This window comes from Podarcis pityusensis (genome assembly GCF_964106645.2).
Source record: "Podarcis pityusensis genome assembly, chromosome: 12".
NCBI lineage: Eukaryota > Metazoa > Chordata > Lepidosauria > Squamata > Lacertidae > Podarcis > Podarcis pityusensis.
In genome coordinates this window covers 13,311,034-13,325,384 of record NC_138037.1, presented here as the reverse complement: position 1 = coordinate 13,325,384, position 14,351 = coordinate 13,311,034, and the positions used below count along the sequence as shown (strand labels likewise).

The following is a 14,351-nucleotide window of genomic DNA, read 5'->3' as shown; positions in this document are numbered from 1 at the left end:
ATAAATAAAGCAGCTTAGAACAAAACCAAAAAGAAAACAATTGTTTTATTTCTGTACATTGTGACTACAAATAGTATTTTTAACACTTCATTTCTTATCCAAATCATGAAATTATACATTTTTTTTGTACTAACACTAGTAAACATCTTAAAATCACTCAAGAGCTCTTCTGCACATTTAAAATATATTGCTGTTTACTGCTAATTAAATATGAAATTCAGAAGCTTCCCCAGCAGTAAAATAGCTTTCGGTCTAGGAGGCCGGAAGTGGAAGGGCCCCCCAATGTAAAAGTTCTCAGGCCTTTTCCAACTGACAATAAAGGACACACTTGATTCTGCCCGTTAATGATTTAGGTTCTAATTATATTATTAAAAAAATAATTTAATGAGAATTGCACGTGAAGACAAATGTTGACCCAGTGCCATAACCATTTCTGAACCACATGAAACAAATGTTTGCCTTGTCAGTCAAACATAGTCCAGTGATGCACTCCCTTCCCCGTGTCCAAGCAGCTAACTGCTAACTGAGCAAATGGATTCGTAGTTGTTTAATCATGGCAAATAACGAAGGAAAGCCCAGTTTCTACACCAACCACAATTATTCCTGACAGAGAAAGCTAAAGAGGGTATGTGAACACCCACTCACAGGCTTTCAGATATAAAAGATTAAAAGCCTGGAGTTTCCGGTTCAAATATATTTTAATAGTTGTTACAAGTATTTCTTTTCCAAAGTCACAGCTATCGTATGTGTTATATATGCCAAAGAAGTCTGTCGCATTAAAAAGTCTACAGGCACACAGGAGAAAATGGAACAGAAGAAGGAAAGAACATGTCCAGTTAATCAAGACACAGGTTAAGGTAGTGACTGAAGAACAGGCATGCCCATTCAGATAACTGAAGGTATTGAAAAAACACGCACGCACACAAGTGAAATAAACGCTTTCTTTCAATGCCTACCACGGTAATAAAAATGCATTTTTCCCCCCAGTTGCAACAAACTGCAGTTGCAGAAAGGTTTGTAAACAATTTCTGCCGCTTGAAGAAAAAAAAAGTGGAACTGCTTTTAGCCTCTCAGTTCCGAGCCACTTGCAAAATGCCTGCTTCCCTCTCCAAAGTCATCACCCTGTTTATTCCTCGTGGGCTGCTTTGTATGTTGCTTTATTGCCAGCTTATGGAATTATTCTGTATTTGAACAGCGCAAAGCCAAAGCTTCATCTTTGGTTATTTTCAAAATGATGTTACTGTGCCCCCAAATATGCTCTTTCTTGGAAAGCCTACCAAACTGCACACAGCTTCATTATTTTGAAATCGGAGTAAGATACCGTTGATACAGTTAAATGCTTAATGAATGACAGAGAAATAACATCTTGCACTGAAACGGAAACCTACTTGAGAGTATTTGACAGGAAAGATGAGCTGCAGAAACCTAGGTGGGATTCTCTTAATCTGCTTGGTGTGGGAGTAGGCACTGATTAGTTCCTCAACAGAGCATTAGAGTAGCTCAGCTCAGCTCAACTCAAATCCAGCAGCGCATTCAATGGCATAAAGCAGCTTACTTCGCATAAGGTTCTCATCATAAAACTCTGGAAGCTTCAATAAATTCATGCAGGTACTGGCAGTGGGTAGTCGCTCTAAATCAGAGCCTCCGTTGTGTATGCAAAAAGCAGGGTACAATTCCTGGGGCAGGAGAAAAGATGTAACGATGAAACAAGGATTAGAGCAAACATCCAAACAAGGAGAAAAAAACAATCCAAATAAAAGTTTCTTTGTAGCCTTAAAGAAGCCCCTAAACGTGTATTAAGAGATACACTATTTTAGCTTCTGAAGTCACAATAACCTCCTATTGTGGAATTTTATGTGAAATGGGCAACTACAAGGTATTTTGCCCACATCAGTTCATTTTTATAATTTTACTATTCAACAGTGTTGTGGAATGATAGTTGCCAGCTTGAGATTTTGGCCAGGATCCACAGAAAGGTTGAAGAAGCAGAATTTCTTTAAAAGAGGCCAATGCTGGTTTTGAAATCGAGAGGAGTTTCAAAAGCAGCTTCTGATACAGCATGGAAGTCATCTGTTAAAGTAAAACTGGATTAGCATTGAGATTCTTGTGTAAGCTTAACACAGCAATGTGATTATTAGCCCATAGATTAAAAACAAACACACAACTGTTGTTCCACAAAACACATATTCTATCGTTAAAAGCCTAACTGATTCACTGAAAAGCTAATTTGCATGTGTTTATCAGGAATCAAGATGTCTTATGAAGCTGAGCAATCTGTAATATGCACTTGGTGTTTATCTACACATACATTTAAATAATCCTCAAACCATTTGTTTCTTACAGCAATAGAACACTTAGAGAAAAAGTATGTCGCGTTACACCATTGTGAGCATGGCGGGTGGGGTGAGGAGATTGTTGTGTGGAGTCCAGAGGTCAGCTCTCAGCAGAAAGTAATCATTTTCTAACATCTGAGGAATCAAATACATTTTTTCTCTCTCACACACACAAACACACAGAGAAATTATTATCTGGTACTCCCAAAAATGTCAAACCGTATCAAAGTGCTTTGAAGGAACATTTTGGTCACAGACATGCTGCCTATTCCCGATTCATCTAGCTCAGAGCTTTTCAAACTTTTTCATGTTGGTGACACACTTTTTAGACATGTGTCAGTTCGTGACACAGTAATTCAGTTTTACTAGCAAACCAGAGGTGAAAACAATCCTTTCCAGCACCGGGAGAAGTGCAGGGAGCGTTTGCAAGACACACCTACACACTGCAGCCAACACGCTAACATGTCACGACACACAGTTTGGAAAGCTCTGATCTAACTACTTAACAACTCTGCCTCTAACAAAATAAGAACATTCCCAAGGTGTAAAATGGTTTTACCCCTCCCGCACCCCCCAAAAAAGGAAAATAGGTTTTCCTCAGTTCTTAGAAAACAAGATCTCTCCTCCCACCCCACCCCAACCCTAGGGGTGCCTAAGACATTTCCACATTATATCCAAAGCTCTCCTTTTCTTTACAAGAGTTTATTAATTTAATCAAATTCTTTGGTGAGTGAAAATAGATTGTCTGGTTTTAGAAACTGCAAAAAAAATTTTTAAAAAAATCCTAACACCCCATGCCAGAAGGTTAATGAGATTTTAAGTTAAATTATTGTTTAAATGGAGGCCTTAAAATGTATGTCATAGATAAAATGCTGTATTTTTAGTGTTCCTTTCAAAATGCTAATTGAATTTTCCTACTTTAAGCTTTAAAAATGTTAAAAATGAAGTTCTATATTGAAATGTCAAGCCAAGGGCACCATTTGTTGAATAATTAAATACTGTGGAACGGGAAACTGCAATAGTAGAGAAGTGAGAAGCATCATCAATTTATCGTGTGACCTGATTGGAACTTAACAATTTCCAACTGCACTTTAATGATTTTTTTTTTGTCTGTAACAATCTCATTTATTAAACTTATTAAACTTTAATTAGCTTGAGCATATGTTATTGTGAGCTGAAGCTGCTGGCAGTAAAGGCTTCCATTTCCCCCCCTTTTTTAAACAGTGCAAGTCGTGACTGTGCTATTTATAAGTAAAAGTACTTCAAGACATACTGCATTCTTCTAAATGAGTCTGAACTAACTTTAGCAAAGGTGAAGGTTCCACAATGTAGCATGGACAAGATTTCAAAGCCAGGCTATTAGAAAGTTATGTTCTTAACAGTAACATTTAATTATCTTCTACTTTAATGCAGCTATGTACAATTAATTACCGAAGACATTTTGTACTAATTGCTGCCCTCGATATTTTTTTTTTCATTAAATGAATCCACTTATTTCACTGCAAATACTAATTACTACTTACAGTACATGGTGCTCTTCATCTTCAAAAAAGCACTGCAACAGCATTTGTAATAGTCACACTGAATTATGCTACTTATCTCAGGGCTCCTATGCTGCTTGGGCGCAGCATGGTAACAGTACATTTCCCTGAGCTTGGTGGGCAAACAATAACAGCTCTTGGCATTTGACAGGAGTTATTCATCAACCTACACAATTATCAGACAGCGGTAACAGCTGTTGGGAATCTTTGCCCATAAATGGAGGAAGCATCTTTCCTGCTCCTCATGTCAAATAATATGCACTACGTGGCAGGATTTTTCTGGGTAGGAACAGTCCCTGTAACGGGCTTATAAGAAATACAAAGCTGTACATTGTCATGTATATGTATGCTGATTCCCAATGGTAAGCCATACTCAAAGCAGCTCACAATATCAAGAAGTTAACGAATCATTCCAGACACAACAGAAAATGCAAAAATAGAGATGGGCGGCATAGAATATGTGATAAGCCAGAGGATCAGTGAAACCTTATTTCTCAAGGTCTAGAAATAGTTACTCAATGAAGAACACAAAATCCCTCAATGCCCTCTACTCTAGTCTCCTGAAAATACTTCACCATGTGTCAGTGGCATGGAGGAACCCCCAAAAATCAGGCAGAAGAACTGATGAGCACTTAATGTTGTGTGCAAATGTTGAGTACTCCTATATATTGTGGTTTTTTTCCTTAAATTGTTGAGCAATTATTTCTTAATGTGCTAAAGCATGGGAATGGCTGCAATATATCAGATTATGCTTCTGTTAAGCCAATTTCAGGAACACAGATACCTTAAACCCCAAGAGTGGAGGCCGTGAACAGCTTGTCACAAACTTAAGCAATTTACGCTTTTCATCATCGGTGAAACTTTCTACAACTCTCCAAAAGATTTTGATTACTGGATGATCTGCAGAATAACCACCTACAATTTTCCAAAAGAAAAACAAATTGTGTCAACGTTGAACAGCGCTATTACAATATAGTATTAGGAGACAGCTACAGTGCATTCCGGATACACTGATAAATCTGAATGATTGAAATGCGTCAATCAGATCTCATCTAATGCCAGCCATGCTGCACGTTTCCTCAATACTGGTTTCTTTTGTTCAAACATCTTACAGTACTCACTGCAGAAAATCAGATGTGCAGATTATACAGCCCACATGTGCCAGCAAAAGAACCAACATATTCTGAACCACCTGATACATTGGTACTGAGAGCAACAGAATGGCATGCCCCATTCCATCTTAGCCGTTTCAGGGATTCAATAAATGTGCAACATCATAAGATTCAGCACATTTCGGAAGCAGCCCAGCATTCTAAAACAGAGCTCAATCAATGCAACATTTGCACATTAAGCAGAAATGGTGAAAAACAAAGGCATGCGTGAGAAGGCACCTTGGATAGTTCCATCTCAAAGACTAAGCAAGTCTGAGCCAGGCCAATATGGGGAAAGAAGACCCAGCTGGGAGCCTCAGTGCCATGGGGAAAGGGTACAATACCAAATACAGCAAGCAGGACTTTCAATTATAGAGTTTCCAGCTGGAAGGTTCACTATCTTTTCATTAAACATATGCATATTTAAATTTATGGGGTTGGACCCAGATTAGTAGAAGGGAAACAGCAGACATAGTGTGACATGGTCTCCCACCAATGACTGCCACAGGTTTTGAAACACTAAAATCCAAGATAATATACTGAAAATGGACTACATTTGAGTATTTTCTTTCATGTCCTATGAGAGCATTAATGTAGCTTTAAAAACTCATTGTAGCAGATGTTCTTAGGCATTCTGATCATCATGAATTATTGTACATTTGTATGACATTATTATATATTTGGTGTTCTCAGTCTTCTTTGTGGCACTGGGCATAATCCAAGAGCTCCCTAATATAAAACTGAGCCAATAAAGGACTTTGTTGTAACTGGTTGCTGTTGTTTTAAGTATTGCTCTTTAAAATTGTGATGTGGAAAATGATCCAACTAAAATCTAGAACCAATTTGAATCCCATGAAATGGGGAGAAGTTAAACACAGTTAATTCTTCAATTGAAAATTGTGGCTCAACCTTCCTGGCTCATGCCTTTGATTTTATCTTATTTATCATATGAATTACAATATACTTGCCTGAATAGTTTGTGAAAGTTTTAAGGTCGTCTAGACTAATAGGAACCTGTGCACCAGATATCAAAACCTAGAACAGATAGGGAAAGATAGGTGCATAGTTTAGTTTCAGGCAGGATTTTCAAAGGTTTATATTACTAAATTATTTTGTCCACAGAGCTATGCAACAGTACCTGAATTTCTTGCTGATCAAACATTCTAAGCCACTCAAGATTAACAACATTGGCAAGACCCTGTCTAAATGCAAGGCAATGCTGCCTGATCTGTTTGTTTAACCTGTAGTCTGCCACAAGATGGATGTATGCGATTCGATTGGCGCTAGTGACAGGAATATCCTTTCCACCAGGCTTCAGTTCAACCACCTGTAAAACATAAAAATATTCTATGAAATAAATGTCAGTCTTATGAACTGTTTTTCTTCCTAAATCCTAATATCCTTGATGACGATCTGGTGGCATATCAGCCTATATATCACCCAATATTACTGTTGATCACTCATGAATTATTTGTACGTAGAAATATCAATGCAGATGGGCATTTACGGCGTGATATGAGCCAAAATTAAAAACCCGGTCCTTCCTTACTAACTAAATTTAGGCAGGAGTTCTGTTGCACCTTCTGCCACTAGATGGCATAACTATAAAGTCTATTTAAAATTATGCAGGCCATAGTTCACAGGTCTTTAAACCGGCAATATACCTTTTTAAATGTTTTTCCTTTCATTTTGACCACACCCAAACCCAAAAGAACTTATTCCATGAATAAATAAAAAAATCAACATTCCCCTAAAGAGGCTTTATCAGCGAGATTCAGCTGCAATATAGAAGCAAACTATTTCAAGAATACACTTAACATTCTGACCACAAATATTTTAATATATAATTAGGGATGAGCAAATGCAAGGAGTTCCAGTCAGTGAAGTTTTGGCAGAGCCAGGAATGAATCAGTTCTACTCTGCCAAAATTCTGGAGAAGATTCCTGAATTCAAAATGCATCGTCCCCCACAAAAAAAAGCATTGTGGGTATCTGTTGATGGCACATTCTGGGTCCGTTACGCATGTATGAAAGGTGGGGCTGAGGATGTCACCCAACCAGGCTAGCGAAGTGCTTTATAGGCCCCAAGATCTCGGATACAGCAAAGTCTCAGCAATGGCACCAGGTGGAGTATCCCCAAGCCATGCTAGATCTAGCTCAACCCCCTTGTTGCTGAAAATCATTATGGGCTGTGTGTGAGAGAAACTGGATACAGTACTCAGAACATTCTAGACCAGGCTTCCTCATCCTCAGCCCTCCAGGTGTTTTTTTGGCCTACAACTCCCAAGATCCATAGCTAGCAGGGCCAGTGGTCAAGGATGATGGGAATTGTAGTCTCAAAACATTTGGAGGGCTGAGGTTGAGGAAGCCTGTTCTAGACCTCCCAGTCACCAGAATCTAATGTGACACTTGGGGCCAGTCTACCCTTAAGATGGCAGAATCCCAGGTTGTGGTATCCAGGTTCCAGCAAGATATTACTGACCTCTCACAAGATCTCACCAGGAGTCATGCACTGGTAAGCGAGGCTCTATCTGGGGCATGGCCCCTTCCCGCTCTGCCTCAGGCAGCAAAACAGGGCAAGCTGCCCCTGCTGACACTCAGGTCTAGATTTACTAATTAATGCAGCCCTTTGCTCCATTATCAAAAATTTCTAGTCTAGGAGGAGGCCTCTGTGGTTGGATGCCTTTTGTGTCAAGACTACCGAGCACAATAGCAACACACATTTATTTGGAATTACTGCAATTCTAGTGCCCTCCAATATACCATTCAATTCCCATTGCCAAGTTTTAATCAACACAGATTGAACACTGTCAACACTTCTGTGAAGTCAACGGCATCATCACACTTTCCAATTTGTTTTCCTTGAAACGGTTAAGTTTTTTGAAAGGACGGAAGGGCTGTAAACTAAGAGGGAGAGCATCTGAAACTCTGGTGAGGTGCTGCCAGCATATATAACCGACAGCTAGATAGACCAGTGGTCTGACTATGTAACACAAGTTCCTATGCCAGAGTCCAAGGCCTGAAGAGCCCCATCATGAACAATGTGGTTGATGGTGATAGATTTGGGATGTATTTATTAGGCATTATTAAGCAATTAAGCAATCATCAGGAATTAAAGCTAGGTTCTAAATGAAATCCACCTCCCTTTCTACCTCAATACTTATCATTACACCCAAATTTAGGATATTGTGGTTTAATCCGAGACTCTGGTACATAATGTTTTCAACTAGCAAAATGGACACAATGAGCAGGGGGTGAGGTTGATGGGCGTGGCCAATTGCAACAAGTATCTTCTGCAAGTAACAGTACAATGGCTAAACTCTACCTGATGCTCTTGTTGACTTTGTTTTAACAGTGGCCTCTTACCGGACTTCTCTACCCAATATCCAGCAGACTTTCAGGGGGACAGATGGGTCACCTGTACTTAAGACCCTACTTTTAACTGGATTTACATAAAAGTCCCCTTGATCTGAATAGTATGATTAGGATTGTGTCTGAGACTGGATTTTCTCCAAGTAATAATAGCTTTCCTTTATTGGTAGCTGAACTGCTTCCTTATAAAGACAGTCAATTAAGATATGAAATTGTTCTTCTTAAATTCTTTCACAAGGATATTCTCAGAAGCACCCAGCAGAAGTAATTACAATGGCAGAGATCCAACAAGATACTTTAGGTGCACCCAAGGGCTTGAGCAGGACCCCCTTAGTGAATCACACACTGCTTTTCAAATTCTCCTCTGTTTCAGTGAGGGTTTGCCACATAGCAGGGGTTCCTGTTTGAAAAGCACAATGCAAAGTTCCTCTGGAACTAATTGTCCAGTTCTTTTGTATTCGAGCTCGTATACTTTTGAAAACCCACTATTAGGGTTTTCTATTCGAGTCATTACCTACCATGTAGAATTGCCCTTCATAGCATCCTGAATGTCTACAAATTCAGTATTCCATACCAACATTTTAGAGTCATCAACTACAACTATTTATGAAAACAATTCAACAGGCAAGTCAAACAGGCAAACACTTTGTGACACTTGTAAAGCAGTATTCTCTGCATATCCCAATGTCTAAGTGCTTCTGATGAAACTGAAGAACTTGAGGTTGATGCAAAGCATTTTTAATTTAAATACAAAAATTATGTAATAATTTCCCCTATAACAACCAAAGCTTGTATCTAAAGGCATATGTGACTTGCCATAAAAGCTAGTTTGATGAGTATCAATAAAGAGTGCCTGTATGCTTTGACTCCAAGTTACAAAGTCATTGATGAACATATGCTTTATCATTATGACATCTGAATAGAAACATTGCTGAGAACTTAAAAGCCGAAGTCCCTTACCTGTGCTTCCCCCAATTCATTATTCACCACAGTAAAATTCAGCCCAAGTTCCTCCACATCCCCTTCATAGCTCTTGAGAAAAAGTAGGTTTTTGTACATTTCGGGATCTAGTGAAGCCAAGTGATGAATGTCCACATCTGCACTTGTTCCCAACAACTTTGAAAGGAAAAAACTGGCGAATGGAAGCTCGACAAGCATATTTTCATATAAAGCCTTTTAAAAAAAATGTAAAGTTGAGAATTATTTTTATATACTTCAGAAGCTAAGTATTTACTATGTCCTTTCACTTCAGAAACTTAGCAAGACATCTCCTCCATCTATGGGAGTGCTATACAAGTTCCCCCATTCATATCATCCATCCCATGTAAATATTTTATTTCGATATTTTTATATTGCCCTTCACCAAAAGTGGTCATCTGGCAGTTTGTATCAGTATAAGGCAGTATGTATCAGAAAAGGCAATACAAAAAATGCATAAACAAAAACATTAAAACAAGTCTCATAAATACATAAAGTAATTAGCAACATAAAAACTCAGAAATGACTTAATCAAGCTGTGCCATGGTAGAGTTGCAGAGAATCTCTTTCCGTCATTTAACAGTTGCCAAAACACTATATAAGAAAACCTGAATGCTTTTATTTGAAGTCAAAATGAAAAAGACCATCTCCTTACTGAATAAATGGCAGCTTATCTCCTGTGTGTATTCAGTCAATTCTACTTACATTGGAAACTTTGATTTTGTCTTTAGCCCCATTCTAGGTTAGATTACTCTAATGTGTTGTATGTTGGGCTACCTCTGAAGACAGTTCAGAAACTTCAGCTGGTGCAGAATTCAGTGGCCAGGTTACTCACCAGGGCTACAGAGTTTGAACTGTGCTGGCTGCCAATTAGTTTCTGAGCTCAATTCAAAGTGCTGGTTTTGACTTATGAACAAACAGCTCAGGACTGCAATACCTCAAGGACCACCTCTCCCCATACGAAGGTGAATTCTGCGTTATGAAAATTTTGAGGATTTGTATGGCCATGTTTACTTGGTTGGTTTACCATTGCTAGTAATGGAAAGGGTCAAAGGAACTAAGGAGTGCTTAACCTTCCCAGCCCTGAATCTAATTCCCCTCTCATCCACCCAGCCACCCCATTTTATATTTTGAGATTCCACCCAGAAAAGACATGTATCCACTTCCCCCCATTTATTTACATGAAAGGAGAGATTCTCACAACATGGGAATCCATACCCCATGCCAAATTCTGCACTTGGGCAGAAGAGCTAAATGCAGTAACAAACCCCGAGCGAGAGAGGCATATGGTTAATTGTGTACAAACTTTTTAATGCATCTACATTGTATGAAATATTACAAGGCTATGGGTATTGCTATTGTTTTACTGTTATTTTATAAATGCAGTAAAGTTAGGGGTTGTTTTTTTTCAGGTAGCCTTGGTGCCTGGTGTCTAACAGAAAGGTTGCACATTTTTAAAAAATCAGTGTGCTATCTACCAATAATGCATTAAAATCAAAGTTAGAAAAAGTCTTCAAAAGTAGGTATGCACCACGGCTGCTATCTAGCAGCTTCAAATTCAAGTTATCCTACAAGTGAACCAATGTCCTTGGGTCACTCGGTCAATTCACTGCTAGAATGTTTTCTGGCCCTTAAAATATAACCGCCTTTCTTTTCCATACCTCACCAGGATTTTGGATAGGCAAACACCAACCCCACGCTCTATATGCTAAGAGTCCTTAATTCCAATGCATTTACTGGCTGTTATAGTATTAAACTGAATTATGTACCACCCTATTTATCAATGGTAGACATATACTGCTTTCACCTAGACATTCAGAACAATGCGCTTATCTATCTGACCATAAAGTGATAGCTAATGACAGCTTTCAATTAAACACTGGAAGCTGCAGATTGTGCTACTCTAGGTTTGTTTGTTTCATTTGTAATTAGCTCTATATCCTATACTCCTCCGCTATAGGTCTTTAGGTTTCTGCTCTTGGATGAGCTGCCATAATTACTCTCATTAACAGCATGTATATGAGCACAGAGGGGCTCCTTCCTTCTATTTCCAAATGCAAATCTTCATAAACTTTCTGTATTCAGGGTCAAGAAAAAATTAAAGAACCACGAAGGGCAGTAAAAAGCACAAATCTCCTAATGATGCCCTATCAAAATACCTTCACACACAAACACTGTGTGACAGTTTAGCCCCAATAATGTATGAATACCAAGATCAAAGCCAAGGAGGCATTTTTAGGAAAGGGATGAAAACTGAAACCTTTCTTTGTGTAGCTGAAAAAGTAAACTTCAAGTGTAAATGATTAATTTGCAATCTGTATGGTCACAGTTTGCTATTCTGAATTAGTAACAGACAGACACACACACTCCACAACTTTGGTAAATATATCAAAGCTACCTGAAATCTGAAGCTGAATTTAATCACTGACTCACCAAATACTTCTGCATCCTTACATATATTTTCCCCCTCCCCACCCCCAACACAAGTCAGGTTTAGGCATTTAAAGCATTTAATATACAAGCACTAATAAATGATGGCCCTAAACACTATGATCACATCAGCTAAATGGATTATAAATTAAATTTCCATAATGTATGCAACTGAAATACAAATGTAGGCATAAATCAAGGTATTTTCTAAACACAGGTTAATTACACAGATTCAAGAACTGTCTATTTTTTATGCAAAATAATCCACTTACCATTTTTCATATGGGTCTTAATTCTTAGCCACATGTTAACACTGGCTCCTAGAAGCCTATCAATAACTCCTTGTCAAGGGAAAATAGCAATAGGTATATTGAAAGAACCTGCACGTTATTTTTCAAGTGTCTGTCTTTTATGAGTGTTTATTGCTGGAAATTGTGCCAAAATGATTTGAAATAAAAAGGATTAATTATCGTAGAAGCCTTTTAATATAAGTGAGTGCACTAGCAATGCAATTAATGCAAATTGTGGTGCTATCAGGAGAATAAATGTGAACAACATCACAGGCCATTTCTGTTTGCTGCCAAATAACTTTAGTAATTTACTACATTAAGAATCAATATAAAAATAATGCTTTTCAAATGCAGATCTATCAATCTTCAGGTAGCTCCACAGCAAACATTTATAACTTAATCTAAAAACTATATAAAACATTTTTAGGCCACCTTGATTGTGTTTAATTAAAATTATAATCAAGATGGCACAGTTTCCCATAGCCAAGTTTCTCCAAATATAAAAGACAAAAGCAACATTCATTGTATAAACAAGGTGAGATGAACAGTTAATATTCCAATTAGTGTAAAAGCTAAGTTTTTAAAATAGGCATCTGCGAAATGTATAGCAGTTCTTTGATAAGTTAGTCACAGTTAAGCTCTTCTCTTTCTACATGGCAAAATATAATAAGCCACACATTGAAGTAGGTGCACACATGCCCAGACTTCTGGGGTTTCTTGATCAAGCCAAGCTCACCTTGGTCCTTCATTTTCAAATTTAAAAACTAAAAATACATCAGGCTTGAGCACTCCATGCTCCTTCTCCCATGCAGCCAGGAAGAAAAGTTTGGAAGCTTGTGGTACCGATTTTTCTTAAGCGTGCAAAATGCTGTTAAGCTAAGATGGTTGCTTCTGAACTCATTCTGACCACATGGGAGAAGAAGCGTGCAAGTCTGAGGTCTGCTGAAGCTCAGTCGTGTCTTGCTAAGTTGTGATTTAATGTAGATATTCAAATGCATCCACTGTATCATTTAACAGACTTTTTATTTTTTCTTAAATATTCCCCTAATATGGCCTTCTTCTGCAGCCACAGCAGCCTAATGTTCAGATTTAATATACAGCAGAATATTAAGACAAACTTGGTATTTTTACAATTTAAAAATAATACAATACTAAAATAAAACATTCTATTTTATTTGTTTGTTAAATCATACTTTTTTGTCCTGTCTCAAACACATTTCCCCCGATGTATTACACTGTTATATCCTTTTACTTAAATCCTTTTACTTAAACACCCATACTTATATTCAATGGTTGTGCAAGTGGAAAACTGTGCAGCCAACTTTTCTACTCACCGCCCCCCCCCTTCTGCCAGCAGCTCTCTCTACCCCTCAAACCCCTCTCCAGAACCATGGGGGGGGGTGTCATATGGCACTGCAATTGGAAAACGAATCACCTGAAAGCAGATGGAGGGATCTTGACCCAATGGTGCTCCACTTAATTTCACGTGAGTTGCACAACAACCACAACCACACTGCAGTCCCCATATGGCATGGCCCCACTGTTCAGGGGTGAGCGTGGGAACAGAAAAAGACAGTTGTAGAAACTGCCTTCAGCTCACACAGTGATTGCATACAATCCTCAGTATTTATTTATATCATTTATTGCTCCTTTCATCAAATTCACGATCCCCTGAATGATTAATTTACTCTTTTACACTGAAAGAAACTATTACTCACACATATTAAACAGAAAAATAGCTACGTACTTCTATTATAAGCAGACACACAGGACAATGTTATGGGCCTCTGGTGTTTCAATTACACAGATTTGCTTCTAAATATTCTACAATAATCATACCAATTGCTGTTGCTACTTCTCCAGCAGCTTCTGTAGTCATTTTTACAGACAACCAAAACTACAAACAGATATGGGAGGACTTGTGCTTATCTTCCAAGCAGAAGTTTCAAAGTCATATTTCACACATCTGCACATCTGTTTCTGTGCACAGAACAAGAATCACAAGACTACAATTTCCTATAATGATCCGCATTAAGGAAGCATTTTTGCCACTCTGCACGGATAGCCACAGGCCCTTAAGAGCACGAGTGTCCCAGAATTAGTTTGTTCAAAAGAATTATCCTGTTGCAAGTTCATGAAGATGAGTTCTTAGAATAAAATTACCAGCAAGAAGTATAACTTTTCTATATGAAGCATTTGTTTAAAAAAACAACAAGTGGGCAGAGGTAATTATAATTAATCCATGTGGTGGGAACAC

General features: G+C 38.2%; 1 protein-coding gene and 1 long non-coding RNA gene across 8 annotated transcripts in view; one reads left to right on the top strand and one right to left on the bottom strand.

Moving 5' to 3' along the window:
• The window catches only part of UBE3C (ubiquitin protein ligase E3C), a 58,725-nt gene that overhangs the window by 279 nt on the left and 44,095 nt on the right, over nt 1-14,351 (bottom strand). Inside the window, exons 19-23 of one of the 2 annotated variants that reach the window (XR_013977812.1) lie at nt 9,357-9,569; nt 6,164-6,352; nt 5,994-6,060; nt 4,659-4,789; nt 1,389-1,676 (exon numbers count right to left, since the gene is read on the bottom strand). Coding sequence is in view for 1 of the 2 variants with exons in the window: in XM_080974010.1 (XP_080830136.1) it covers nt 1,506-1,676; nt 4,659-4,789; nt 5,994-6,060; nt 6,164-6,352; nt 9,357-9,569 (771 nt within the window). In the remaining variant the exon portion in view is untranslated. Of the gene's footprint in view, nt 1-28; nt 1,677-4,658; nt 4,790-5,993; nt 6,061-6,163; nt 6,353-9,356; nt 9,570-14,351 lie in introns of those variants that run through there. The other variant, XM_080974010.1, reaches the window with a different exon arrangement.
• Nucleotides 1-14,351, top strand: part of LOC308459176 — a 52,514-nt gene that overhangs the window by 9,519 nt on the left and 28,644 nt on the right. The gene's annotated exons all lie outside the window — the stretch shown is intronic.